The sequence below is a fragment of the Rhea americana genome, unplaced genomic scaffold (genome assembly GCF_003343005.1).
Source record: "Rhea americana isolate MKP2758 unplaced genomic scaffold, rheAme1 scaffold_32, whole genome shotgun sequence".
Taxonomy (NCBI): Eukaryota; Metazoa; Chordata; class Aves; order Rheiformes; family Rheidae; genus Rhea; species Rhea americana.
Window position 1 is genome coordinate 4,100,498 of NW_028186446.1, and position 27,704 is coordinate 4,128,201.

General features: G+C 37.7%; 1 protein-coding gene across 3 annotated transcripts in view; it reads left to right on the plus strand.

The window, feature by feature from the left end:
- PPP1R9A (protein phosphatase 1 regulatory subunit 9A) overlaps positions 1-27,704 on the plus strand; it is a 149,520-nt gene that overhangs the window by 69,693 nt on the left and 52,123 nt on the right. For all 3 annotated transcript variants that reach the window (XM_085310522.1, XM_085310523.1, XM_085310524.1), the window contains exons 2-4: positions 11,356-11,488; positions 11,980-12,100; positions 17,162-17,266. In XM_085310522.1, the coding sequence (XP_085166648.1) occupies positions 11,356-11,488; positions 11,980-12,100; positions 17,162-17,266 (359 nt within the window). The remainder of the gene's footprint in view (positions 1-11,355; positions 11,489-11,979; positions 12,101-17,161; positions 17,267-27,704) is intronic.

Sequence of the window (27,704 nt, forward strand, 5' to 3'; positions counted from 1 at the left end):
TTTTATCAAAAAAAAAAAAAAAAAAAAAAGATGGGGCTGGCAAAGCAGTTGCTGCCTTTCACAATTTCTAATTTCAAATCAGAGCTACAAAAGCTTTTTGGTATTCATACCAAAGAAAACAGAGTATCTTGGAAGAGCGTTTTAATTTTTTTAATTACATAATAAATTATCAAAAGAGAATCGAGACTGTATTAATAATAAATGGACATAGAAGGTTTTCCTTTTCTTTTATAATAGTCCAATTTTATGAATTATAGTGCGAATGGGAAGTATTTCCTTTACAGTATAGCAAGTATTAATGTATTTTTCTTTACCTCAGTCCTGTAATTGTGTGGAGTCTTTTTGATGTTTTTGAGTATAGAATTTTGTAGGTACTGTTGGTTTTAGGTTGCTGCTTTTATTTAGTAAAGATTGACAAACGTTATGAATTTCCCCTGAAATTATTGCCAAATGCAATCTTTTAAAAGAATATTCCAATTACAATTTTGTGAAATACATTAAGAGGCGGTAGGAAATAGAATTTGTTTGGAAGGCGAATTCTTTGTGCGGAGGTCGCCCGTGTTGCCATGCTCAGTTTGCAGAGTAGGAGCCATCGGTAACACATCTCCTCCCACTGTGTTACGCCRAGCACCTTGGCAGCTGCGCCTTTAGCAAGGCCAAACATCTGTCATGTATTTCTCTACCCGAGTGAAGGACAGTGGAGTAGTTTTCCGGGAATTTGGGTGGACAAGTGTGTATTGGAAACATATCCTTTCTCCTGCAGTACAGAAATGTTGATGTACATTACAGAGTAAATGTTTAAAAAATGGAATTGAAAGGCAGACGAAAAACATGACAGCCCTTAGTTCCCAGGGAGYAGAGTTCCCTACCTCAGATGGCCCCTGTAAGAGCATGATCTCAAACAAGATATGCCTTGATTATAAACCAGASTGTTGTGGTTGTTAAAGGTACAGGATGAAAAAATACTCTGACTCGGCCATTGAATAACTTGAAGACCTGGCAACTTGAAATTTCTATGTGTGTGAAACTGAGGGAGCAAAATAACTTAGGAGGAAAAAAGATTTTGAAGGAACAATTTGCTGAAGACATAAAAACCCCCAAAGCTGGAACAGGAAGCCTACTASAAAGTTTGTAAAGCTAATAGACTGCCAAGACGCAACAAGACCACTCAGAAGCCAGTGCCCTWGTAGAAAAACTAAAGAATGTTTCATGTTACTGTTCATGACAAAAWATATTCCCCACACTGAAATGTTTTTAATGAAGAATAAATGGAGAAATTATCTTGAAGTTTGGTAGAGGAAGTTTTTTATTATTGAAAAAATGAATGGTAATAAACTACTAGAAATAAATAATATTCACCTAAGAATTCTTAAGGAATTAAAATATGAAATTATCAAACTGTTAGGTACAGARTGTAATGTATTACTTTGTACTTCTGTCTCAGTATCCGAGGACAAGAAGGCAGGAAGGCAACACCAATTTTTGAAGTACACTCCAGGGGAGAACAGGAAAGCACAGATTACAGGCTTACATACTAGGCAAATTAGTAGAAATAATTTTATAATAAAAAATCAGATTATTTGTGTATGTGTACAGACTGTATTAGTTTTGTAGAGAGAAGTCATTCTCAGAAATGTACTACAAGTCTGTGGAGGCTTTAACAAGAGTGTAGTTGTCTGATCTGGCTGCTCCTTTGACGCTTTTCTAAAAGACTTTGACTACATCTTCATTAGACTGAAGAAGATTAAACTATCACTGGAAAAATGGAAAGGCCCTTCCCTGGCATATCAATAGGTTAAAAGAGAAAAAGAGTAGGATAGGTTGCGACTTTTCATAATGAAGGAGGGTTACCAGTGGAGCGTCAGCAGGGACTGAGATTTTTAACTTGTCTGGAAAAAGGGTGGTGAGAATTTTGTCACAAGATTGATGATGACGCAAAATTGATCAATGTAATCAAAGTGCAAATTCACTGAAGAACTGCAGAAAAATATGTGAGTAAAATAAAATCTGTCAGTAGTGGAATGTAAAATGACATGTCAGTAAATACAATGTAATGTGGTTGGTACATTAAAAAACAAGAGGAGCTCTATTCATATGCTCTATTTGTGGGCTCCTAGTTAACCTCTAGCACTTACAAACAGAGCTATTGGAGTTTTGTTGGACTTCAGTGAAAATGTGTGCACAAGAYTTAGCAGTAGTCAGAAAGGTGAAAAATGTTACAAATTTCTGCAGTCTTACAGTTGGGCCAATCGGAGACCCAGTGATAAATAAATGAGTACATATTATAGTGCATAAATGTTTGACAGACTTCCAACCAGACATCAATGGTGAAACATTTTAGATATTGCTATGTGAAAACTTAAAAGATTCTGGGGGACTCCCACAGGTATGGGAGCTAGTATAAGAGCAGTTTGCTGCATTGCTATGTGTTGCTGCATCTTTCTTCGAAGGACTCGAGCATTTCAGCTGGGTTACTTTCAGTTCCTACAGCCCCTTGGAGTTGAAATACTAAGACATTCTGGCTTAACTGTATTGAGTGCGATAGACAGATCAGAAAGAATGAAGAGATGCATCTTGTCACAGCTGATAACCAGCAGATGATACGTTAGGGCCACTGAAACAATTTCAGTTCCATGTTTGGATCTGAAATTGTGTTACATAAAAATGAAGATACTAGCTCCAATGAAATGAGCTTAAAAGTTAAGTTGGGTTAGTTATTTAACTACTTGTGTACTAGAAAGCAAAAGTATGGTCAGGTTGCACACCAAACGAATGCCACATGGTTGGTCCATACGATTAAATGAGCATGTTCACATTGCTGGTGAAAGCACAGTTTGGGGGTTAGCATCAGTCAGGTACTTTTCCCAGGACACAGATCAGATGCAACACGCTGCTGGAGTGAATAGGAGAACATAGCTGTAAGGATGCAAGCTGAGATATGTTAGCCTTAGTGCCAAAGACTTKTACTGTGGTTTTAACCACTTTATGACCATGCTCACAGACAGGCTTTGATGGTATATGATAATTGACTAAAACAGGAATCTCTACTGATAACATTTTCTGGTTTTGTGTCCAGGAATTGAGTAGTTCTAGTGTGTGTGGCAGCAGTTGCTCCTGGCCCTCACCCATAAGTAAGAAGAGGTCTTTGTGGAATTGAGAAATGTAGGGCCCAGATACTTTCAGGATTTCAGAAAGTAAAATCTTCTTTAGAGTTCTGTTTGCAGAGTTTTAGGCAGCTTTAAACAGATCTTTCTCCTACAGATCTTCCTGAGGGAAACTCCAGACYTGATTTTGGTGTTAGCCTGTAAGTTCATTACAATATTGTAACTGTCTAATTCCCATCTGTGTCTTATCCATGTAGTTGCTTTTCGGGAAGATTTGTCTCCTTGGTGCTTCCATTTTGAAGCTTTTGTGACAGCTGATGCCCACGCAGGCTTTAGGGGAGACTTAAGCTAAGAGAAAGCTGGAGGAAGCCTGTGGCAGCTCCTCCTCTCTGACTCACTCCTTTTCAGTGTAACAGAGAGGACCAGGTCATAAGAGAAAAGACACTGAAAGAAAAGAGGAATCACCCACTTAAAGTATCAGAGCATCCTCTCCACTTTGAAGCTATATTGTAGACAGACTTTCAAGCAGAAATCACAAACTGTGATTTTCTCTTATTTAGCTTCCTGAATACAGCAAGAAAGGTTATCCTCAGTGCTTCATCTCCCAGGACTGATGGGAAACACTGCATCCTCCCCAAGGCAGGAACCTTTTTCAGAGTGCAGTGCAAGAAGTAATCATCAGAATGGCTTATGTGCAGAGTACCACATACTAAATCAGTCTCATATCCATAAACTTGTCTGATTCTTCTCATGGCCCTTGCTCTTTCTTGCTTCTATGCCTGTAAGAGAATCATTTTCTCCTTCATAAAAGAAGCCCAGTTTTATATATTTAAAACAAAATAAAAGCTGACTGTAAAACTACTTAGAGAAATCTGAAGCTACCCTGGAAACACACCTGTTCTTCCTTATAGACTATGGGGAGATGCTATAGAGTGCTGTTGTAGATACAAAGAAATGATACAGTATTGAAGGTGTCATTCACAACATTTAATGTTTTTTCTGAATGTCCTACATTCGAATAATTTCATAGAATCATAGAATTGGTAAGGTTGGAAGGGACCTCTGGAGATCATCTAGTCCAACCCCAAACAAGTGGCCCATGTGGGGATCAAACCTATGACCTTGGCATTATTAGCACCACTCTCTAACCAACTGAGCTAAATCTTTGATTAGCTACTATCTTTCCTTATTTGGATTTTTCCTAACAATCAAAACAAACATTGTTAGTGCAATCCGGTATAGGAGACGGTCCCGGATTCCAGCTTTTAGTAAAATTAATAATAATGCTTCTGATGCAATGTATTTATAATATCCAACTGTACCTATGTTAAAGATTATCTCTGGCTTTTTATCTTTAACACAGTCAACAGGGTCTTTGTGGCAGAACCTAAAATAGGAAATTGTTGTTATTGTTGCTATAATTAAGGCTGCATCAACCATAGTGTCAGGTTGATTAATACTCTTTATTGCTTGCTTATTTCAGTTTTCTCCCAGTTCAAATGTGGAACAAACCAGTTTATTCACTTGAGGAAGAAGATGGTGATAGAATAGATTAGTATTGGTGCTCTAAGGTCCACACTCTCCAAAAGCAGATACACACTGTGTTTTGTTCCCTCTGAGAGTCCTTTCTCATTATCTTGACAGGACTTATCTTCTTATTCARTACCCCAACAAATACACAGCACAACCTGTCAATGAGGTTATAAAAACATAAAATTATAAGATATTCCTGTAATTGTTCACCTTCTTGCATTGGCTACTTGTACAGTAATGGTGCAGAGCCCAAAGAAGACCTGTCCATTCTCAGGGTCTCTCACCAGGATATACAGAGAGATGGCTCATTTATTTGCTGCTGCTATCTGCAAAGAAGGTACGGAAAAACAGTGTTCTGCATTTTTAAAGATGTGTAAGTGACACACAGGAGGGCTTGTGATACCAGTGGAGCTTACCTCTACTAAAGCAATCAGCATCAGGAGTTCCTCTGGGGAGCCAGCTTCAGTCCCGTGATAGTACGTGAGTACTGTTTCTGAGACCGTGGCTCCATGGAGAGCCCTGTTAGCCATGAAAAAASGAGAGAATTTTGGATCTTCCCTGGGACAATATCATTGCTTCTTATGCCTGTAAGCAATCCTGGAATTTGCAGTTCTCCACAGTGGGACAGGAGGTGTCTCTGGTAAGTGTTTTCTGTTATTTTTACTCAAGGATAGTGAAGAAAGGAAAAGAGGAGGTAGCTAGGCTCTTGTGCAGACTTGAAGAGAGGTTTTGGTAGTACATAACTGTTCACATGAACAATATGAGGCTCTTGCACTGGCAGACTCCATGCTCTGCTCATTGACAACTCTGCAGTAGCCAGAAAATACTCCTGAAGAGCAGCCAACAATCTCAGGTCCAGCTTGCTGGTAGCTGGCAGCGGCGTGGATAGTTACGGTACAGTGAGTTCGGGAACACATCGTAATAACCTTTCCGTGATGCGGCATCACTTTCAAAATGGCCTCCTGCACAAYCGGAATAAACAGCCTTTACCCTGAATTTTCAGAAATGAGAAAATGTTAGGGAAAAATGTGCGTGATGCRCGGCAGCATCATGGTGAGGTAGTGCCTGTGACATTTACCCCCCCTCTCCCAACTGATTCCAGAAGGGTGACTTGCTGGCAGAAGTTCGAAGTGCATGTTCGTGGCATTTCTGAAGCTCTAGTTTCCTGAGCATGGTGATGCATCCACCTAGAAATCTCTGTCCTGTTGTCATCCCAGATGACTGGGTTGGACCTCGGGTGATGTTTTTACTTTTTCAACAGAGGCATGAGGAGGAGGCATAATGACAGCAGTGGTGAGAGTGGGYGGAAAGCATGGTTTCAGAACAGATATTACACAGTGATCACCCGCGTATGTTGGCTGTGGCCCCATACATGGAACGACCTGGTGTAATCAAGAGTTGTACGTAAGGCAGACTGTTTGTGACTGTGTTAGGGAGACTTGTGTAGCCGCAGGCACAGTAGAACAGTTACGAGCTGACAAGGCACAGTCCACGCAATATGCAATTCGTGCTCAGTTGGTTTCCTTTAGCCGTCGGAGGGAAAAGGAGCATAGACAGCAAGGCAGTCAGCAGCACCTGGGCTTGGGATTGGATCTTACTCCTTGACACAAGCCACAAAGACGATAAAGACATACTCAGAATGTAAGGGATTTTTTTAATTGCATTAATTTAATGCATTAGCTGAGACAGTTTTTAGGTTGCAGAGTTTATAGTATGCAAGACTAACAATGTGGTTAATGAAGCATAGAGCAGACTAGTTGGGGGCAKAGCCCCCGTGATTCTTTGTAGTTCATCTGCTCTCTAACTTCCTTTAAAAAAGAAATTGTCACTACTTACTGTTCAGTGCCAGCAAATTCCTGTAAACATTCTGAGTATTTGATGGCTATGAGAAGATACTACAAATTTGGCTTCATATAAAGCTCTTTTCCTTTTTCAAGAAGAATCGGTTCTGTCGTGTTTTCCGTTTTCTGAATTTACCTGCAACAYATGTTAGTATAGTTATAGACAGGTCTTTTTCTAGATTGTGTCGTTTTCTGTCATTTCTCTCTGAAAGAAAAGCAAGTAGTGTTGTAGATGCATGCATGGTTTACCTGAAAGCGCCACCAAAGATACCTAACAATATCTTCTGCATCTTTGATCATATGGTTTGTCATTATTTTGATGCTAGATGAATTGCTGATGACCCTTTTTCTTTTCACTTGTAAAGACAGAAATACGCTGTTCTGTTAACAGTAGTTCTATGTTGTTTTGTTTTGCGTTTTTTTTTGACATACACATTTACCTTTGATATCAGCTATGCTGTTACCACTGCATTGTCACCGCTGTTTGTAGTTTTTGATTTCCTATGTTGCTGGATTTTGAGAGCTGTTGTAAATCCTTGTAAACGTCAAAGGTGAATTCTGTGGAAGCGTATTTTTAAAAATACTTTTGAGAGATACAACCAGAGATAATGTATTGAATGATTTGAAAAAAAAGCTTTCTTTGAGTACCAGCTCAGTAGACTATTGTTGTGGATGCTTCAACCAGCATGAGGGCAAAAACAAATTTGTTAAAGTGTTAAATTGTAGAGAATGTAAGAATTATCCTTGAATTTGAAATCTCATGCACACTGTAGGAAACACGGTGGCTTACTCAATAATCAGTTCTGTTAAGTATATGCAATATGAAGAAATGTATTAACTATTTCTTTTATTTTCAGCAAATCAAAATCTTTGAGTGACAGTTCTCATGCCTGTACTGAATGAGCAGTTTGTTACTGTGGTGAATTGACTTTGTTTCTCAAAAAAGAGAAATAATTCAAGCACAAATTTAATTTTCTTCATTTTAACATCCTGAGATTCATTTTAAAAAATCARTCAGCCATTAAATGTGATCATACAAAGTGAAGTAAGTGACATACAAGAATTTCTTCCTTCTTCCTCTAGTCAAAATACATGTTGAAGGCAGTGGGCAAGATCGTACGACAAATATACAAAATATGGTGAACTGATGCCAGGTAGGAAACACTGACAGTTTTGCCCAGATGCTGTTAGTGATCCTATCATTTCAATTTGGATATTTAGATGAGAGAAAAATAGCTATTTAAACCACAAGCAGCATGGAAATTTTGAAGACAACGGTAACTGCATTCACCACCACCATTATCTTTAATTCCCTTTTCACTTACAATACTATGTATTCTACAAAACTGTATAAGAAGCCATCTCTTCTGTCCAATGTGCTTCAAGAAAAGTCATCCCAAACAAGAAGTCAAGATAGGACTTGATTCTTTAAAAGAAAATTATCCTGAAGAATATGCAGTCACTTTGCAACAAATCTGAAACTGCTACCAAAATAAGCTAATGTTAGTCATTCAACCCAGAAGAAGAGTGGAGCCAGTTAACATGATGAGAAGAAATCCAGAAATAAATGTATTTGTTTCCTGACATGTTGAAATTTTCCTCATACCATACCCTCATCTAATCTTTATGTTCTGCAAGCAAAACATACCTGCTGTTATGGCTCTCCCTGTACGGCTGGTAACTCTGACTCCATTTTCCTTGGTAAATCCCTTTCTATTCTACAGTTAAAAAACACTTRTCTGTCATCATGCAGATAATTTAGGCAATCTCAAGCTAAGCTCTCAGGAGTTTTTTTTGAATCTGTACTTGGCTTGTATGTGCCTGCTGCATTTCAGTCTGGAAGAGTTTATGGTCATACTAAGGTTAAGCTCACTAAGGTTTTATTTGAGTCTAACTCCACTAACTGATCCTTATTTTGACTAGTATCAATATGAATGAGATTGGCTTTGGGTATTTTATTACTAATGCATCCAGAATGCACTATGGAACCCTGTAGGGGTCATATTTGAAAGAAGAGGACAGAGAACTGCATATCCAGTTTGGATGCCATGGGACATCCCACCTGTGGTAGGGCTTCTTTGTGTTGAGTGGTGCATTCTGAGTTGTTTAATCTATTCTTGTGTCATGGTAGAGATGTTTGCTGCAAGTCATACTTCTTACAGTGAAGGTCTTCTATCCCATATCTACTTTTTTTTCCCCGTTACACATAGATTAGAATCGTTAGATTTGTAGGTTGTTTTATAGCATGATATTGTCTACATTGAAAAGCATGTTCATGATTCTCACTCTCCAGGTGTTTAGACCATTTTATAAGAAGCAGACAGAGAGACATAACACAAAGATGACTTTGTCTTGTGTGAAGAGATCTTTGAAGACACGTGAGCAACAAAATACTTTACAGAACTCCTCTATCAAGGTGTTACACAGATATGGAAACCCTCCGTTTTCTCATTTTAACTAGCAGTTCCAGCACTGAATGGAGTGAACAACAGTAGCAGAAATTAATAGATCACTAGATGTGCAAGCACTTGCAGCATCCACAAAGATTTTTTTGGAGTACTCAAAAGTGGTCACTTACGTTACGAAGTAGTTGTTTGTTTGCAAACATTTGCATGCTCTGTGGCCAGAGTTTGCACATAGAGTTTGTGTCTGATTTTACACCAAGTAAATTGTTAACGTTCTTCATGCATTTRTCTGCATCAGTGTCTTTTCTCCAATCTTACCATACATACCAAAATAGCATAAAACATTCAGTAGCATTTGACAGAGTTTAGTGTGTGACTTATTTTCCTTATCTTTTGGATATATTTATGAAGGCTTTTTAGGAACTTTATTYGGTTAGAACAACCTTTTTCTTGCATCAGTGTCAATGAATATCAATACAAGATATGTTTATGGATTCTTTTAAAGCAATTATTGTCTCAATCTTCCTGGAAGCGGCAAGTTAATCAGTGCTTCATGTTACTGCAAAATACAGGAATTAAAATTTCCATAGATTGGCTGTCATGTTTTCTGTTTCAACAACTTTATATAAAGTTGGGTCATTTTGTGCAGTAGCTTTTTGGTAGCCATAACACAATTATAACACTTAACTACTGGTATTTACTACTTAAGGGAAATTCATCTATACTAACTTCTTACAACAGCTTCTCAATGAAGATTTTATTATATGAGACAGATGTATTGACACTTACCTAATAGTTGCTTCCTCCATTTTCCCAACAGTATTGGGGGAAAGGTTTCCTTGACAATGCTGTTAGTTTGCAGRTGATTGAAAGTTCTTCTAAGAAAATTTATAACAGATTTACTTTCTTTGGGAAGGTATGTGAACTCCAGGCTTAAATACCAAGTACTGTTTTGCCACCATTTAAAACATGGAGTACCTGCAAGCTTGTAGGCTATCCATGATGTGTGAAGATTGGTTACTGAAAGAGGCACTTTTTAGACTCCACGATGAACGTGAATTATTGCTATTTCTTCTTTTCACTTGGCTTGACACACAAAAATCAGACTCAGATGGAAAAGAGGATTATTTTTCCTTTTTTTTTTTTAAGTAAGTATAAAATGGAGCTGGTTTTAGAAATAAGAGKCAGCTGCTCACTCCCTGTGTTGATAAATTGCTGGGTAGAAATGACACAGATTCCAGCCTCAGTAACCACATAGGCTACCGTCACTTTCTTTTCTRAAATCACTTCTGCCGTCCTTATCGGAGCGAGACCCTCAAAGCAATTTCCAGAATTGTTTTCACATGGTTAACAGTGGTGTTTAGCTTCTGGGAAGGTGGGCTGTGGTCTGAGATAGCAGATCTCTTACTAGCTGGCTGTGACCATTTATCAGCATTTCACAGGAAGAGATTAAACACCAGTCTTTGTTCTTGAATTAGGTTTCTAGTTTATATTAATAGTTGTATCTTCTGTGGGGTGTCTGTAAAAGAGGAGGAGGTATGGGCAACTGTATTTGTTTTACTTTATTTGAACTAACAAGCACATTATATGTATGTGTGTGTGTGTATATATGTATGTATGTATAGGACTGAAGTTAGGTAAAATGATGAACTTTAATTCATTCTTTCATTACTGCCAAATATGGACAATTAAGTGAATTAGGTTAGTATACTCCAGCTGTATGAAAACACATTTTTCCTGGCTRTTTGACTGAAGTTATTGAAGGTCTGAATAATCTCTGATTGAAGGCCACATTCTGTTAAAAGTATGGTAGAAAATAGAAAAATTAGTGAAATTAATGCAGCCAATATTAAATGTACTGCTTTAGAGTTAAAATAAAGCTGTCAACTTGGTTTGTTTTAAAAAATAAGCAAAGGTGTATATTCTGTTCTCCTAAGAAGTTAACATATAATATGCAGATACTCTTTAATAGTGTACATGGGTGGTATACATGTAGATTAGTAATCTTGAGGTCTRGCTTTGGTTTAAYGAGTGCAAACTGGAACTCCATTGGRRYKMSMACCTAAACAGAGATTGTATGCAGGTCATGGTTTTTAATATATTTTCATTTTCCATACCTATGAATTTTTACTAGTAGTACATTCTTAATGAGTTGARTTATGTTTTAAATACTGAATATATCGATGAACTTAGTTATTCAAGATCACCGTCTGCATTTGAGATCGCAAGCAATAAAAATATCGGTTATATTCAGAGTTTTTTTTTCAACCATACAACCTTTGATGTGCTTTGCTTGAATAAAAAAGCACACATTTTAATATGTGAAATTTGAACAGACAGGAGAAATTTGTCTTTAAAAAACCTTTTCAAACTGCAATGTCATAAGGCAAAGGCAGGGTAAATGTAGCTATTTTGTTAACTTGATAGTCTTTCTGGAGCAGATAGTCGAGCAATTTTGGTCTGTTTCCACAGGTTTTCAATACATACTCCAATGAAGACTATGACAGGAGAAATGATGAAGTTGACCCAGTGGCTGCATCAGCTGAATATGAACTTGAAAAGCGTGTGGAAAAGCTGGAGCTTTTCCCAGTTGAGCTAGAAAAAGGTGTGTAGTCTATATGCAATTTCTATCTCCTATAAAAMTGATCTACAAATCTTCTAAGAGGAAGTCCACTTAACCTACAGATCGTATCTTGAACTCCCATGAATCCAGTGTAGTTACCTTGGCTTTCTGGATTTCAGTAATTATTCARTAAGGATTTAAGAAAGCAGTTCAAAGACATACAGGCTTTTTAAGAGAATTATTTTGTCTTACTCCATTCACACATGATTTTACTYGGTGTTTCATATGATGTTTTCATTCTCCATTGGAAGAGTAGCGATCTTGATTGGTTGTTCTAGGCTCCTTATAATATTAGAGATAGTATGTTTTTGTACATAATTACAATGACAGAATGTTAAGGTTTATAAAAAGAAAGAAAATGAATTAAGTTTATTAACCTGGAAAATGAAAAGAAAACAGAACCTGAATGTTTGTATACCAGATGACTATATAAATCAAATATAAGTTTCTGCTTTTGCTTGTCTTTTTCACAGATGAAGATGGACTTGGCATAAGCATTATTGGAATGGGAGTTGGAGCAGATGCAGGCCTTGAAAAACTGGGAATATTTGTCAAAACAGTAACAGAAGGTGGGGCAGCAGAAAGGGATGGCAGGTAAACTAGACTCAGWGTTTGGAAACTTTACCAACAATAATTATTATGAATTATGATTTTCTTAGGAAAGAGCTCTTAGGTTAATGTACATCATAGTAACTCAAAGCTGTAAAATTCTGAGACTGAAGTGTTAAGATCCTAATATCTGATATGATTATGAAAAGACACCATTTTGTGAACTTACTGTAAACTGTTTAAGGAGTCCAGATTTGCCAAAGATTTGTGTTTGAGTTCCTTATAATCAATARTTCTCTATAATCAATAGTTTCTTATAATATGAATAGCTGGAGACTCCAAATACTCRTCATTTTTGAAAGTACTTTAGTTTTTAAAGGTTTTGAACTCCCRCATCTTCTTTTGGCTTTGAAGCCAACTTTAAATAATGAGTACTTATGAAAATAAGTTTTACTGAACATGTGATCAGAAAAGTAATTAGAAATTTGTGTTTCTGAATGGTTAAACTCAGTAAATATACACACCTTCAAACTTACTAACACAAACCAGTATTTTATATTTCTTGAATATGCTTATTTTACCGTTTGAAAGTTCAGTTTTCAACCCTGTCATATTGATACTGGACTAATAGGTTTGAATAGACAAAGTGAATAGGTCTGCACCATAAATCTTACACATTCAAGGAACAGACTGTGTTTTGTAATCTTACGTAATGCTTTTATAAAGCGTGGTTGCTTCTGGAATTGCTTATCTAGCTCAAATTGCTTTTGAACATAAAATGTTTTCTATCAAATGTTTTCTATCATATGGGATAAAATTTTATCTGCTTTATACAGTACCTAGAATAGTGAGGACRTGATCTCTCATTAAAACTTACTCTGTAATTGTTTAATAATAACAAATATTTTTAAATATCTTCTTACCATATAATTCATTATTTTATCCCAGTGCATACCCTTTGTAAATTAGTGCACAAATAAAATACTGCTTATCTACCATATTAGCCTTTAGTCTACTTGTATGTGTTTGGTACTTGTACGTAACAAACAGTAAGGTAGTTAAAATTGTACTGATAACTCTGGCCTGAATAAATCAGGGAGGATATCTAAGGTACAATTTAAAACATTRCAATGTTTTTAGGAAAACTCCCATTTTCTGTTACAAGACCCATCAAATCATGATACAATGTACTTTTCTCTCATGGAAACCCGAAATCTGTACAAAGGGGTTTCTCAGTGACTCAGTACCATATTCTCGATCCATGTTACTGCAGACAAACAGATAATTTTCAGTTGTCACGTCAAAGGCATTGTATAGCAGTATTTAACCAAGGATGGATGCTTTGAGACAAGTCCAAATTCAAGCACATTGAAAAGTAATAAGGAACAGTATTAATAATGTGTAGAAAATAAAATCAGTCATTAGACTGAATATGAAAAATAAAATCTTTTGTTGGGTAAATGCATAGCTTTTTCTTTCAAATCATTAGAAAAAGCAGATGCTAGTGGAGATGAGTCATTTCAAAGTATTTTGATAACAATTTGTCTGAGAACAGCTGTTTTGAAGCATTACACAGTTCTTAAAAAAATATTCTAAACTGTCTCTGCACAAGTTACATTTTTCAGTCCATCATACAGAGCAACAATTAAGTAATTTGTTCAACTTCAGTTGATTTACTTATATAGCTGCTACTTCATAGAAATGCCCTTTCTCATAGGGARAGGTTAAATCGTGACTGTTAGAGACTAATTATCAGAACTTGTTCATGATAAAAATGGATAAACTTTTATAATTAAGATTTCTCGACCTAAKTCACATTTTTTTCATATTTGAAATTATTTTGTTCTAGATATTGTTAATCACTTAATAAGAAATAGTAATGTCAGATTTCCTAGCACATCTGAACTGGGAAGAAATCTGAGGATAGAATCAAAGTATGGGGAAAAATGAAAATAGAGCCAATAATCATCCCTTATTTTCACTTCTATCATTAAATTACCTTTAAATTTTTCGGTGGAAGGATATTGCTGCTTTTTAAAGAAAAACAGTTTAGAGACTGACATTTTCCTTTACCCATTTGTCGGTGCTGATATAATAAAGATGGTGACCTGTGTACGCTATCYACACCTAAACTGATAAAATAATTTTGACAGTTGTCTCCAAAATCCCAGCTCAACGCAAAGAAGAGAGCAAAAAAAAAAAAATCTACTATGTGAAATAGAGCTTGAAATATTGTATTCAGTAATTTTAAAATGCATTGCAAAGTCTGTAGGTCAGTATTTATTACAGTTTTCATTAATGAAATAAAAGTTTTAATTTAAGAAAAGGTTTGAAATGTTAGACACACAGTTTAGCGCTGAGGTACTGAACATACTCTTGCTTCCATGTGTGTACAGTAGCYACAGTTGCAGAAGCAAACTAAATATTTCTACTTGTAAATGACGTGTTACGTGGCAAAAAAGGCATCTGTGCACAAATAACTAATTTGTATGCATAATTAGGATAATTTCACAAGCAATTTAGGCAAGCAGATGTGCATGTATCTCTTTGTGTTCTGGTTTCCAGACAAGTCAATTGGAGAAATGGAGATGAATTGAAAGCGTTAGTTTTATTTACTGGCGTTCATTAAGTATCGGATTTTTCCTTGCTACAGAAATGTCTTTATGGTTGAGAGGCAGAGAAAGCTTCGAGCTCTGGCTGAAGTGGAGCTGGAAAACAGATCCCAAGGACAGGCAAGGTCATCCAGAGAACTAGGCTGTGAGGAGTTCTTGGTCCTGGCAGTGCTGGGGGTCTTCTCTGGGACCAGCCTGTGGAGAGGCAAGGGGTTGGCTCCAAGCGAGAGACAGAGAAAGTGCAGAGCTGCAGCTGCGGCAAGGCTGGAAAAGGGGCTGCCAAAGGCAAGGCCACCACGAGAGCTTTGCGGCCAGGGGCTTTTAGCCGGGCACTGGGTTTGCTCGTGCACATCTGGGGCTCAGCCTCAGGTGAGCGGTAGGGCCCAAGAGACCAAGAGAGCCTAGAGGGGCTGGGGGAGTGGGGCTGGGCAGGGTCCCAAGGGAAAAGAARGGCTTCCAAGGTAACACGGCTGTGGGAAGAGCTTGTTCTGAGCAGTACAGAATAAACATGGCCACAGATAGGATGCATCTTTTTGACTTAGATATAATTACATGATTTAAAGAATTTTAATTATCTGTTGTATGATATATGTGCATGTTATATATAACTAAAATATGTGTATGTGTAGAAAGAGAGGGTGTTTGGAGGACAGTGGCCATCAAAAATAAGAGTTGGACATGMATTTAGGAGCAGTACAATAAAGCAGGGAGATACAGACTATGCCTGAAGGACTAACAGAATCCGATTCAGTTCTAAATGACCCAGATAGAGCCACCTACAGAGCTGCGGGCAGCTGTTTTCTAAGTTGACATTCCGTCAACTGAAATGCTGTATTTATATGAACACTGCTAATCCACTGCCTAGTGAAGTACGTAAAACATTGTAACTAAAACTGCCATCAGAAAGGCATAAAGCACTGTTCTTTCACAATTTAGTTCTCAGCTGAGGGAGTGACGACTTCCCATTAAGTGGACATCAACTTCTTAACCTACTTTTCTTGGAATCTTGTGACCATCTGACTGCAACTTGTGTCTGCTGATTTACGATGATATTMCTAAGTTTTGTAGTATCTAAATACGATAATAGTATGAAAGATGTTTTTTGAATGCTTCACTTAAATTGTGATAAGATTTTGAAATTAGAATGCCTAATACGGTTTTCAAGATAGGTTTTTTCAAGGTTTCTTACATACAGAAGGGAAATAAATATCCTGTTAGTATGTGCCCAGAACGCAGTGATGTTGTGTTTTGAGATTGCCAAAGAAGTARTTCTAATAATTTCTCTCAGCAGTGGAGTTGGAAATATTGCTTGAATGCATGTAGAACTGCAACATATCATGTTAGACTTGACGGTGAGATTAGTGTTCCAAGTCAAAATGCTTCAGCAATCCTCTGAAGCCTGTTGTGCTGAGAAAGTTTCTCTTTGCAGTGTGTAGGCAGAAAAGAAATTTTATCAGTAAGATATCCTACGATATCTTAGATAATTTAATTAAGCTACTTTACTATCATAATTTAAATGAGATTTTTCATATGTGTTTTTTGATGTCTTTAAAGACAGTATTGTTTGGATAAATGGCATCCATGTAATACTTGAAAATTACTTACGTTAACTAGTTCCGAATGGTATTTTTTGTTTTTTAAAACTATAGGGGTTTATGCATTTCTAGAGGAAATATGGATAAAGCAGTCCTCCTTACAAATATTTGTAATCTAGCGCCTGCTCCAGAGATTTCATAGCAGAGCCTGTTGCAGATAAAAGCAGCTTTTTTATATACCTTCTAACTTTTTATGCGTAGAACAATTTGGTGTTTAAGAGATAGTGTTTGTTAAAACAGTCCAAGACCTTGTTATTGTGTTCCCCAAGTTAACTCCTATATTGCTGGGAATTCACRTTTTAGAGCAAGTTCAGATTTTTTAAGAGAGTAGGTCATAATTAAGTCTGATGCACAAACTCTTTCTTCTGCAGAGGAGCAGGTTGTTTTAGTTAAATATCACATTTTTTTCCCATTATTTTGAAATACCAGAACTATATTTTATGCTGCTTTTCAAGATTGCCTTAGGAAAGGATGATAAAGGAATTCTTCAAGTATCTCATTTTATCTAAGTCATATAGCACATTCARGGCTTTGTCTTGCTGTATTTATATGCATGGAAAGTGACTGGATGACTGATGCAATTAATTCTAATGATAACTATGAAGTTGTCTATATAAGATACCTATGTACATGCTATGATATATTTTTCATTTCTTCAATGCTAGAGTTTCCTAGTATTTTCCAATATTGAATTGAAAGCTACAGTTCCAATTCAGGGAGAAAATGTCTTTTGCATTGTTTGTGTGTTGTTTATCTGAATCATTTTGTTTGAATGCAGTATCCAGCCTTTATCTAAAATCAAACAAAAAGAATTGCTGTATGCTATGCTTTGATGAAATCACRGGGAAAAAAAYCCTAAATTTTATAATTTTTTTTYYTKKTTTTTTTTCCCTTGAAAGGATCCAGGTGAATGACCAAATTGTGGAAGTTGATGGCATCAGTCTGGTTGGTGTTACACAAAATTTTGCTGCAACTGTTCTTAGAAACACCAAAGGAAAAGTCAGGTAAATATATTAGAAGGAARATGTTGTGACTGAACACTCAAGATTATTTAGCTTCTTTCACAGGAATATCAGTATGCCTAGGTAGGAGTGGATTTTTTGAACTCTTTGTACCTTCTGTGTTTTTATACCAGGACATGAAGGAGCTAGGATTTAACAGTTTTTTGTTTTGTCTTAGATTTTTATAATATGACTATCAGTAAGAAACAAGCTGAAATTGCACACACAAAAAGACTCTTAATGAGCATAAGCTGGTCAAAACTCCAWTGACCAAAAATATTTACATCAGTTGAAATTGCTAATCTGTTAGCCATATTGCAATTACTCTGTCACTGATTGGCTCCATGCGTTTCTGTTGGTRAGAATGGCTGAGTTACCTGCGACTGGGGTTGGAGGAGTAGGCAGTGAGCTCCTGGATGCCAGTTCTGCACATAGAAGAAGAGAGTCCTGGATGCAATAGTGTTGGGAGCTACTGATTTGATGAGAGTTACAATTCACTATTAATTCACTGAGCTACTTGGTTCCCTATACTGCCTCTGGCTTTCTGCCTCTCTGTTCCTGTGTTCCAGTTAATTGAAAGGCATCGCTGCAAGTAACTGTAAAGTAGTGAACAGGCTAGAAAATGTAAAATACTTTACAAGTAAAATTCTCTATGAACATAAATGCAAGATTGTAAAATGTTTGTAAATGAATAACAATACCTTTTCTCTAGAAATGAACTGTTTTGCCATATACATTAGCATAGCTTTTCTGTTTAATAACCTGGCAATTTCAGTAAAGACTTAACACTACAAAATGTCTACGGAAATATCTTGGGCATACTGCAGTCTAGCAGCCTCTTGTTAGTCACCCTTTGGTTCTCTTTCAAAATCCTCTGTAGTGAATACAATTTAGTCCTTTAGTTAATAAGAATTTGGGGCTGTCTTCTTTTGAACCATGACTAAACTATCCTATGTCATATATGCAAGGTCAGTTCCCCTCAGTGTGTGGCATTGGTGTGGTGGTATGCATCTATTGCATAATTTCTTAACTGTTCTCACACAACATTAAGGAATAATTTTGGAATATAGATTCTGCGAAGAATCTTGGGTATAATTGATCGAGGTTTTATTTGAAAGATTTTCACATAGGATGCTCCTGGATTCCTGTCTTGCTTTTTAAATTATAGTCCGACTGGTTGCAATCTAGACCCTTTTGTCATAAAATAGTATGCTGTAAAAAGTAATGGTTCACTGTTGTTCAGCTCACATTGGCAAGTGTAGTCGCTATCCTGTGCACAAGGGTCGTTGGCTTCTGACAGGTCTCATTTGTCAGAGAGATACATGAATTTTTACATTTTTGCTAGTAAGTGGGTTTAAGATACTGAGCTTTCACTTGAAAAATGAGCAAATGCATTAGTTTCAAAACCAGAATAAGAAATTGTTTAAATAATGTTTATATTAAAATAGCTGTATAAAAATTTATATGCACATTGGCGTATAATATATTTAACAGTCTTTTACTAATGCATATTTAATCAGAGAGAAAAAAGGCATAGAATTTGATTCAACTTCCTCTTTTTGCTTCATGTAAAACTTAATGAAAAACTTCTGTTTTACACATTACACATGATATGTATTACTTGTTTGTGATGAGCTGGGAGGGACTTTTGAAGATACTGCTAAGAAATCTGTGGCATAGGCAGCCTGCATGGGTTCTGGTCAGATCCTAAGTATGTTTTCTAATATTCTGCTGACACTGATGAGTTGTATTAGCTACTCAAAATTAGAAGTGCATCCAGAAAAGTTTATTCTTTGAAGATATACTTGATGTTGGGACTCTGCTGTTGATCTCAATGTTTGCTTGTTAGTTTAGTAAGCTAGAATTAATATTCATGTATTATAAAAGAAAATTACGTATTTATATCTTGCTGTTTTCTTTTTCCTGTGCTACGTAAGGTCTCTGCCTGCTATTTATTTGGTAGAGCAAGTGATTTTTTTCTGGCACATCCTGTTTCCCTGTTTTACTTGCTGCGGCAGAATGATCTCTCATCTTTCCCCTCTTTGACTGATAGCATTCACAACATAAGAGGATCTCTTGGGACAGAATCACTCGCTTGCCCCCAGCCGTTAATTCCTGCCTATTGGAAGTGTAAAGAGCAATGATGTTGACCTTTGAGTGCAGTCATTCCCTTGGCAGCTGCCATTAATGATCCACATCACTGTGGGAGGCAGAAGCAGAAAAGGTTGTTTGTTGAGACTTCTGTGGAGAAGAAGAGACGAGTAGCCTGCTATAAAAATACCTTCTACCTCTCCTGCTGTGGCCATCCCATCTGATCTACAAGTGTGTAGGTGATGTACAACCATACTCCCAGGCTAATACAAAACAAGGCAACTTCATGAGTCTGTCTTTGACAGGAGAAATCACATACCTACTTCCTTGTGTGTGTACTGTTTAATAGAATTAGAGTTCTGCTGAAATTATTGTGTGCCTTGCAGTGTTAGTTTAACAGATTTTATACAATTGCTTTAATAAGCGTAGTTATTTTTGCTATTATTGTGTATACCTTTCTTCAGCCTGGTATGCTGCACACACAGAGATTTGTGTGTGCTCCACTAGTATGACTTCCTCTTTATAACCCACAGCTTTATACACAGCTGTTTTTCCCATAATGTAGTCAAAGTGCGTGCTAGTTTTTTTCGTAGGGTTTATACGTGATCTGTTGCAAGGAAAGGATGTTCATGAAAGGAGTGACACTAAAGCTAYTTTTTAATTCTTTGCAATAAATGCAGTCAATATCTCTTCAGCAGGCTTGTATTAATACCAATGCTTAGTGGCTTATTTTTCTGCTTTGAGTCTTCTGAACACTTTTGAATGATCCTGACAGTGGAAGTCATTGACCTAGAATAGATTTTGCAATGTTTCTGCCAGAAAAATGTATCTGAACTGTCTGCAGCTGACATAGTAAGGAGACTGGGAAAATGAGAGCATGGCTTCTACCTTTTGAACTGTGGTAGTTCAGAGTGAGGGGGAAAAAACACAAACAGCAAATATAAGCCCCTATGGTTGTTCTGTTTGCTGTTGAAGTATTGAATTCAGAAGTGTTGTTATACCATAATGGAGGATCATTGACCCAACCACTTTGGATTCTCTGGTAGTAATAAATTCTTTGCTTGTTTCACACTAATGTATGATGTTTTATAGAAGATAATCAGCACCATCCAGATGTTCTCTGATATCCTATGAGACAAAAGGAGGAGAGAAAATTCTTCCATAATCCCAACTGGCAATCAGCTTCTGTCGTTAGGAATGAGAATTAGAATCCATGTGACTTTAATCTGGCAAATACAACTATGAATGCTCTATCAATTTATATAGATATCAAATATTCTTTATAATCTTGTTTAACTATTTAGCTTACTAATATATTAGTGGATTTCAGAATTTGGGTTATATAGTAGAGGAGTTTTCCTTTGAAATATTTTTGTTTTGTTGTGTCAGTTCTTTTCAGTGTCCTCCCCCACTCTCAGATTAATGGTTCAGTCAGAGGGCAGCACCAAACTAATATCTCTAATGGTTCTGTGCTTTTTCTGACCCCATTAGGACCTAATCCTTCAGCCTGAAGTCTACGAGTGGTGCCTCCTATTGTATGAGATAGGATAGGGAGGCAGTCTGACAGCAGGAATCCTATCCTGTTGTGGAGCTTCTCCTGTGTTATTTTGTCTAGTAGCTTGCTGTTTCCTTGTGGACTGTGATGCTAGATAGAAAACACAGAGTTCTCTGAAGTTGCTTGGGTGATCATGAGCCTGTGTGACCCCACCTTTTCCCCTTGTTCTTCATCATAGTGAACAGGTGCTAGGGATCCTAATGTCTTCATCAGAGAAAGTCACTTGGAGAGCTGTATACTTCCAGGGAATTTTATGTTTTCTGAAACACACCCACAAGAGGGAAAACATTGTCATTTTGTGCATATGTACCTGCTGTCTGTCCATCCTCAGTCAAACATTGAAGCTTTCAGTGGGATATGGAAAATGAAGGAACAATTATACTGGGAAAAGGTTGGCATTGTGGGACTTCACTTGTCTGCCTCACTGGGCACGAAGAGTCCTGTCCATGCAGCTCTGGGAAGCAGAGTATCCCAAGAAAGGACAGGGTCCTAGGACTCGTACTGGACTGCAAGTAAAAAAGGAGCTTGCATGAGGGAGGTTCATCTGAAAATGCCACTCTTTCATATACTGTTTGTATGCTATTATCATTATCATTTTTCTCTGAAAGGTTTCTATTAAGAAAATTAACCAAATTCAGTATTTTGCCACTGGACAGCTAGATTTTAAATTCTACCCTTGTATTTTCCATGTCTTCCTTTGTCTTTGGAATGTGACTGAGCATTTTGTCCCCTTTATAAATTGTTGCCAGGCACTAAGCAGATTTTCCCATAGTGCTTTCTTAGTCAGTTCTTAGTTTTTCAGGAAAACACAGAACCTGTGCAAAACCTGTATTATTTCTCATGACTTACACTAGCTTGAAGTTAATTATATTGATTCTAACCTGTAAGTGGATTTAGAAGATTTTCTGTTTAATTAAACTCTCCTGGAAAGCCTCAAAATCTTCCTCTTCTAAATAATTAGTTAGCAAATTTTGCTGTGTTAATGTTTAATTCTCTACATCARTGAAGAGTAAGTTCCAACAATAGCAGTGTTACTACCAAACCCCGAGGCAGTGTATTATTAGCTATTCTCTGTTCCAGTAAAGAATCGTTTATTACCATTTTGTGTTTTTTGTTATCTGGCCAGTTTTAATTCAAAGCAGGATTTTGTCTTATTCCCCAGTTCATAGCAAGATTTCTTTATCTCTACTGAGGGTGAAATGCAATCTTTCAGACAAAAATGCATTTTTTACTTTTGTAGATAACTTTCATGCAAGCCATGGTTATAGGATGAGACGTTAAAATATGCCCTCCTAACTGACATCATCTTTATGTCATTTATTCTTTCTTCAGCTAATTTCTCACTCCATTTTAAGACAATTTCTTTCTGGAAAATATACTTGCTGAGAAAACTGTGTGCTCGTGCCTCCCATTAATTTTGTTTAACATCACAGCATCTGGAAAGGTAATTTAAACAGTTGTGTCTTTTCAAGTAATAAGAGAGTATAGAGGACAGACAAAACCAACAGCAGGATATAGCCAACAGCAGTATACCTCTGTGGGGAATGCTATTTGCACATGGTAACAATGAACAGAATCATTTTATTTTTATGACTCCTTCCCCTAGATGATCATCTTCTCTTCTTCCGTTCTGTGTGCCTGTGCAGATTTCCTCCCTTTCTTGCTCTCTTTACCTGTGCTCTTGCCTTATGAAACAACTGAGTCCTTTAAATATAAATATTCTCCATGCTTCAAATGCGTATGGTGGAAGAGGCAGGAAAGATCTCTATCTTCCCAGTCCTGGATAATGAGGCAAGAACCAAAAGCAAACATATCCCTCTCTGTATCTTATTCAGAGAGCTGAATTATATTTTCTTTTTTATTGACTAGTGATATTCTTTCTTTCCTTGTTGACTTTATTTCGCTGAATCCAAGTACCCCCCCAGAGACAAGGAAGGAAAAACTGGAGGAAAGAAAAGTCCTCTGCTTTGTAGTGCTGATTGCAGTGCTGGGACTTTATGAAGGGCTGCATAAAAGCTGTTTGTGCTTAGTGCACATTCTGATTTTTTGATAAATCTGATTGATGGGTGTCATTTATAACTCTATCCAGTATAAACCTACCTGGTGGTGCCTTGTAGCAAAAGTGTGAATTTCTCCTGCTCCTTCCAGTAGGATGATACTAAAAATTACTTAATTTGAGTTGTTTTCTTTTTTCTGGTCTTTGCAAAGAACTCTTACAAGCACTGGTAATCAATCCATAAGGCTACCAGGAGCAGCATGCTGAACTTTTAATATTTAAAATTAATCAGTAGCATTCTAAACCCTTAGCACTGGAGAGATAAGACTGCATTCATCAGTGCCGTGTTGGATGTACAGCAGTGCTATTTATATTTCTTGGCTGCGTCTGTACTTGTAAATTAAGTGTTCCTCGGACTGTTCTCCACCACTGAGGCCAGCTGGCAGCAGTGTGGTCCGTGCTCGTACTATTAAAATTTGTTACTGTTCAGAACAGGGTGGCCATGTCCAAATTGTGTGTTGGGAACATCCTTAGCCGTTGCTAAGTCCTGGACTGTGTTTGAGCATTATTTAGGAGAATATTAGTTAACTTGGGCCAAACCATTCCAGAGACTGTTTAAGCAGTGTAACAGTGTAGACTATGAATTGCTAGTGCTTGGGAAGCGTTCCCTGACACTGTTTAATTTACTGGCGTAAATAGCCTCTGTGTCCTGGAAATCTTGCTAATTTGAATTTTATGGCAGACTTTTTCATGAAATTTTTGCACAGTTGGACAAGAAACTGTATTTAAGCGTGAAATATACTCTGCATGCAAAAGTTTTTAACGAAATTTTAAACCATTTCTCTGGAATCTAGAGCATTGTTATGAAATAATTGTAACATGAATTAGTAAGATTCTGCAGGCTTTCATGAGGAGTGGTTCTCCCCCCCACCCCCAACCACCACCACCAGGAAAAGGAGCAACTTGGCAGATTTTGAATCACATCCTCAAGTTGGACCAAAACGTAAACTCTTACCCCTGCAACTGAAATGTCATCTTAAATGTTTATTGGGCTCATTTCTTTGCTGTTTCAAAGTGCGATATATTTTGTTGTGCAAGTTTCTACTCAGTTACRGTATGCTGTGATTAATGTGATGCAACATAGTGACAGCTGGGCAGAAGTACCCAGCGTTTTTTCTTCTGGATGCTTAAGCAAACCGCAGGGATGCTGCTGTAGGAGTACTTAGCTACATCTGGGCTATACTGCAAGTGGGTTTAAGCTTGTGCTAGAGTCTGGATCACTTAATCATCCAGATTAAGGACATGCTCAGAACTCAACTGCTTAATCCGTACATACACCTGGATTTCCATGGTACCAGGAAGGATGAGGGTGAGGGAAGGCAGATCTCACCTGAAAATGCAGTCAGATTTTAGAAATATTCCTAGCTATCATTAGCACCTTTTGAACAGAGTCAAAGTATATGCATTCAGGTAAGCTGCAGTTTAGATTTAGAAATACGTTTCTTTGAGCTGGCCATCCCCGTAAGTAATGGTGGTGCTWTAGGGAAGGCTGATTATATGGTCATCATTTATTCAAGAAAACTTCATGTAAGTATTGTATTGGGATACTGTCAGATTCGCTGGAAGAGGTGGAAGAGTTTCTCTACATGCGCTGTCAAAAGTGTAGAACAGTGGTAAGAACTGGAACCTGGAAGAGTGCCAAAGCATTGAATCTCTTGGCTATTTTTGGAGTAGTTTGAATAAAGCTGGTGTGTCAGTGACGCCCTGGACTGGAATTGATTTCTGTGGGAATAATTAATCTAAGTGCATTAATGTTTTTTAAATGCGGTTTTCTAATAGTTTGACTCAGTATCCATTTAGCATTGGTAAATGTAGCTTATCAGGGGCTTTTAGCCAAGATGTTGTGGAGAGATTGCTGAGGCTTTTCTGGCCTTTAGGCTATTACTTTCCTGCTCGTCCACAGACACCAGTGATACTGCTAAGGAAAACCCTGAGGTATGCCACAGGGCTCTGGGGGATAGGATGSAAGAGCATGAGAACTCAGGTCATAGTCTCCTTTCTCCTTCATGCCAGTGAAGGAGAAATGATCAGATAGGGTTGGATGTAGGTCAAAACCTGGTTGTTGATGTTGCAGAGGAGGCATTGGCTTCTATGACCACAGGACCCTTTTTGAGGAATGAAAACTGCTGGAAAGAGCTCCATCTGACAAAGTGGGGAAAGAGCAAGTTTAACAACAGGTTCCCTAATCTAGTCAGGAGGGCTTTAAACTAGATTCATTGAGGGGAGGTGTCTTAGCTGTGAATAACAATTGAGGCTTGAAGGATAGTGAGGAAGTGCCTGGGGACACTGCATGACAGAGGAGGATCTTGTACTTCCCTTGTGAAAGCAGCATGACTGGGGACTTCTCTCAAGTGTCTAAACAGAAATGCGTGTGCCATGAGAAACAAATTGGAGGAATTAGAATTGTATGCACAGCTGTAGGATTTGGAGGTCATTGGGGTTATTGAGACATTGTAGGACAGCTTGCACACCTGGACTGCTGCAGTGAATGTATACAAATGCCTTAGGAAAGACAGACTGGGAAGGCAAAGAGTGGTTGTGCTCAATGCAGTGGAGTGACTTGAATGCGTGGAGTTGTGCTTTGGAACAAGTGACAGGAAAAGTCAGAGCTTATGGTTAGAGACTCATGGGGGACTTTTACCACTCCAGCATCTGCTAGAAGTGCAACATGATGGGACACAAGCAATCTAGGAGACTTCTGGAATGTATCCAAAAAACAATTTGTTGACATAAGTGTTTAATGAGCCAGCTAAAGGAGGCAGTTGCTAATCTATTACTCGCAAATAGATGAGAGCTGGTCAGGGCTATGAAGGTTAGTGGTAACCTTAGCAGCATTAACCAYAAAATGGTGGGCTTTAAGAACTTCAGAGAAGGGAAAGTGAATACAGAAATTACAACTTTGGACCGCAGGAGAAAAGATTTCTGCAAGTTTAAGRATCTGCTTGGCAAGATCCCCTGGGAGACTGCTCTGAAGGATAAAATGGCCCTGATAAAAGACCTGTTTAATCTTTGAGGACAGCTTCCTGAGAGCACAAGAATAGTAGAAGTTTGAGCAAGTATGACAGAAGGAACATGGATGAACAGGGAACTGCTGACTGAGCTGGAACACAAAAATAAAGTACACAGCAAATAGGAGAAAGTATGGGTTATCTGGGAAGAGTATAGAGCATGAGGGAAGAGAATTAGGAAAACCAATTAGGAAAACTAGAGCTCACTGCTCAGTGAGGCAGAAGACATAGTGACAAAGGATGCAGAAAAGCCTGCGATACTTGATGACCCCCTTTCCTCAGTTTTTACTGATAATATTGGCTCTTAGGCCTCCCAGGTCCTTTAACCTGGTGACTGAATCTGGGGGAGTGAAGCATTACCCATAATAGAGGAAGATTGATTAGGGATCATTTATCCAAATTGTATGTACATAAGACCATAGGACCAGATGGGATGCATCTGAGCATGCTGGTCAATGTTTTTGCAAGGCTACTCTCAATTTKCTTTGAAAGCCCATGGCAACTGGAAAAAGATCCTGATGAATGAAAAAAGACAATTGTCACACCATCTTCAAGAAGGGCAAGGAGGGACTCCAGAGAACTAGAGGCTGGTTAGCCCTCAGGAAGATTGTGGATCCTCCAGGGAGCCATTTCTAGGTGTGTGAAGGGCAAGAAGGTGATTGAAATTGTGCCTAACCAACCTCATAGCTTTCTGTGATGAGATGACTGGCTCTATGGATGAAGACAGAGTTGCAGATTTTATTTAAATTGACTTTAGCAAGGCTTTTGTCATAGTCTCTTCCAGTATCCCTATTGCTAGTGGAAAATTGACTGGAATTTTGGTCCCAGAGGRTTATGATCAGTAGTATGAAATCCAGTTGGTAGCCAGATAGTAATGACATTCCTCGAGGGCTGATGTTGAGGCCAATACTGTTAAACATTTTTATTAATGACCTGGACATTGTTACAGGGGCAGCTGCTTCCCACATCTTCCAGCAATTTCTCACAAGATAGCAATGGTGCTGGAACATTTTAATGCCTTTGCCAAATTTTGTCATGGTGGCAAATTTGACTTTGACAGTTGATTAGTTAGTATGGATGTGATTCTGCCAGAGAAATAGGTGACCACTTGTTTAATTCAAATATGTATTAACTAAAGTTATTTTTTAAAAGTAAAATTAGTAAGACAATAATGCTAATAAAAACACTACTTAACAACAACAAATAACACGCACACGCATCTAGTATGTTATTCATTGCAGTTACGTATTATCTACAGCTTATACCACAGCCACACCAAAGAAGATATGTTCTTATGCGCCTATTCTGATTGCTAACGAGCAAAGGACATGCATGTTTGCTCAAATAATTAATAAGGATGGGGTCCTGCTGACCATGCTAAAAGCCAGAGTACAGCACACAGCTTACTTCATCCTGGATCCGGGATCAAAGGTGGCAGCTCCAGTGCTTCTGCATAGTAGTCATGCTTTCTGACAGCTGTTTCTCCAGGGTCTATGGAGGATCTTTTCCAAAGTTGACTTTTCTGCGGTGGGTTTATGTCTCCAACCTGGGTTGCCCCATCAAATGTTCAGTCAGTGTTCAACCATCCATATACGTGACCTTATGTAACTTTATTCGGTCATTACCCCTTTCATCTACTGATGGTGGTTACTTCCTCAAGTTACTTTGGGTACTAATCTCCAGGCAGAGTTGTTTACTTCTTTGTGTTACTTTTGGGTTACTACCATCACT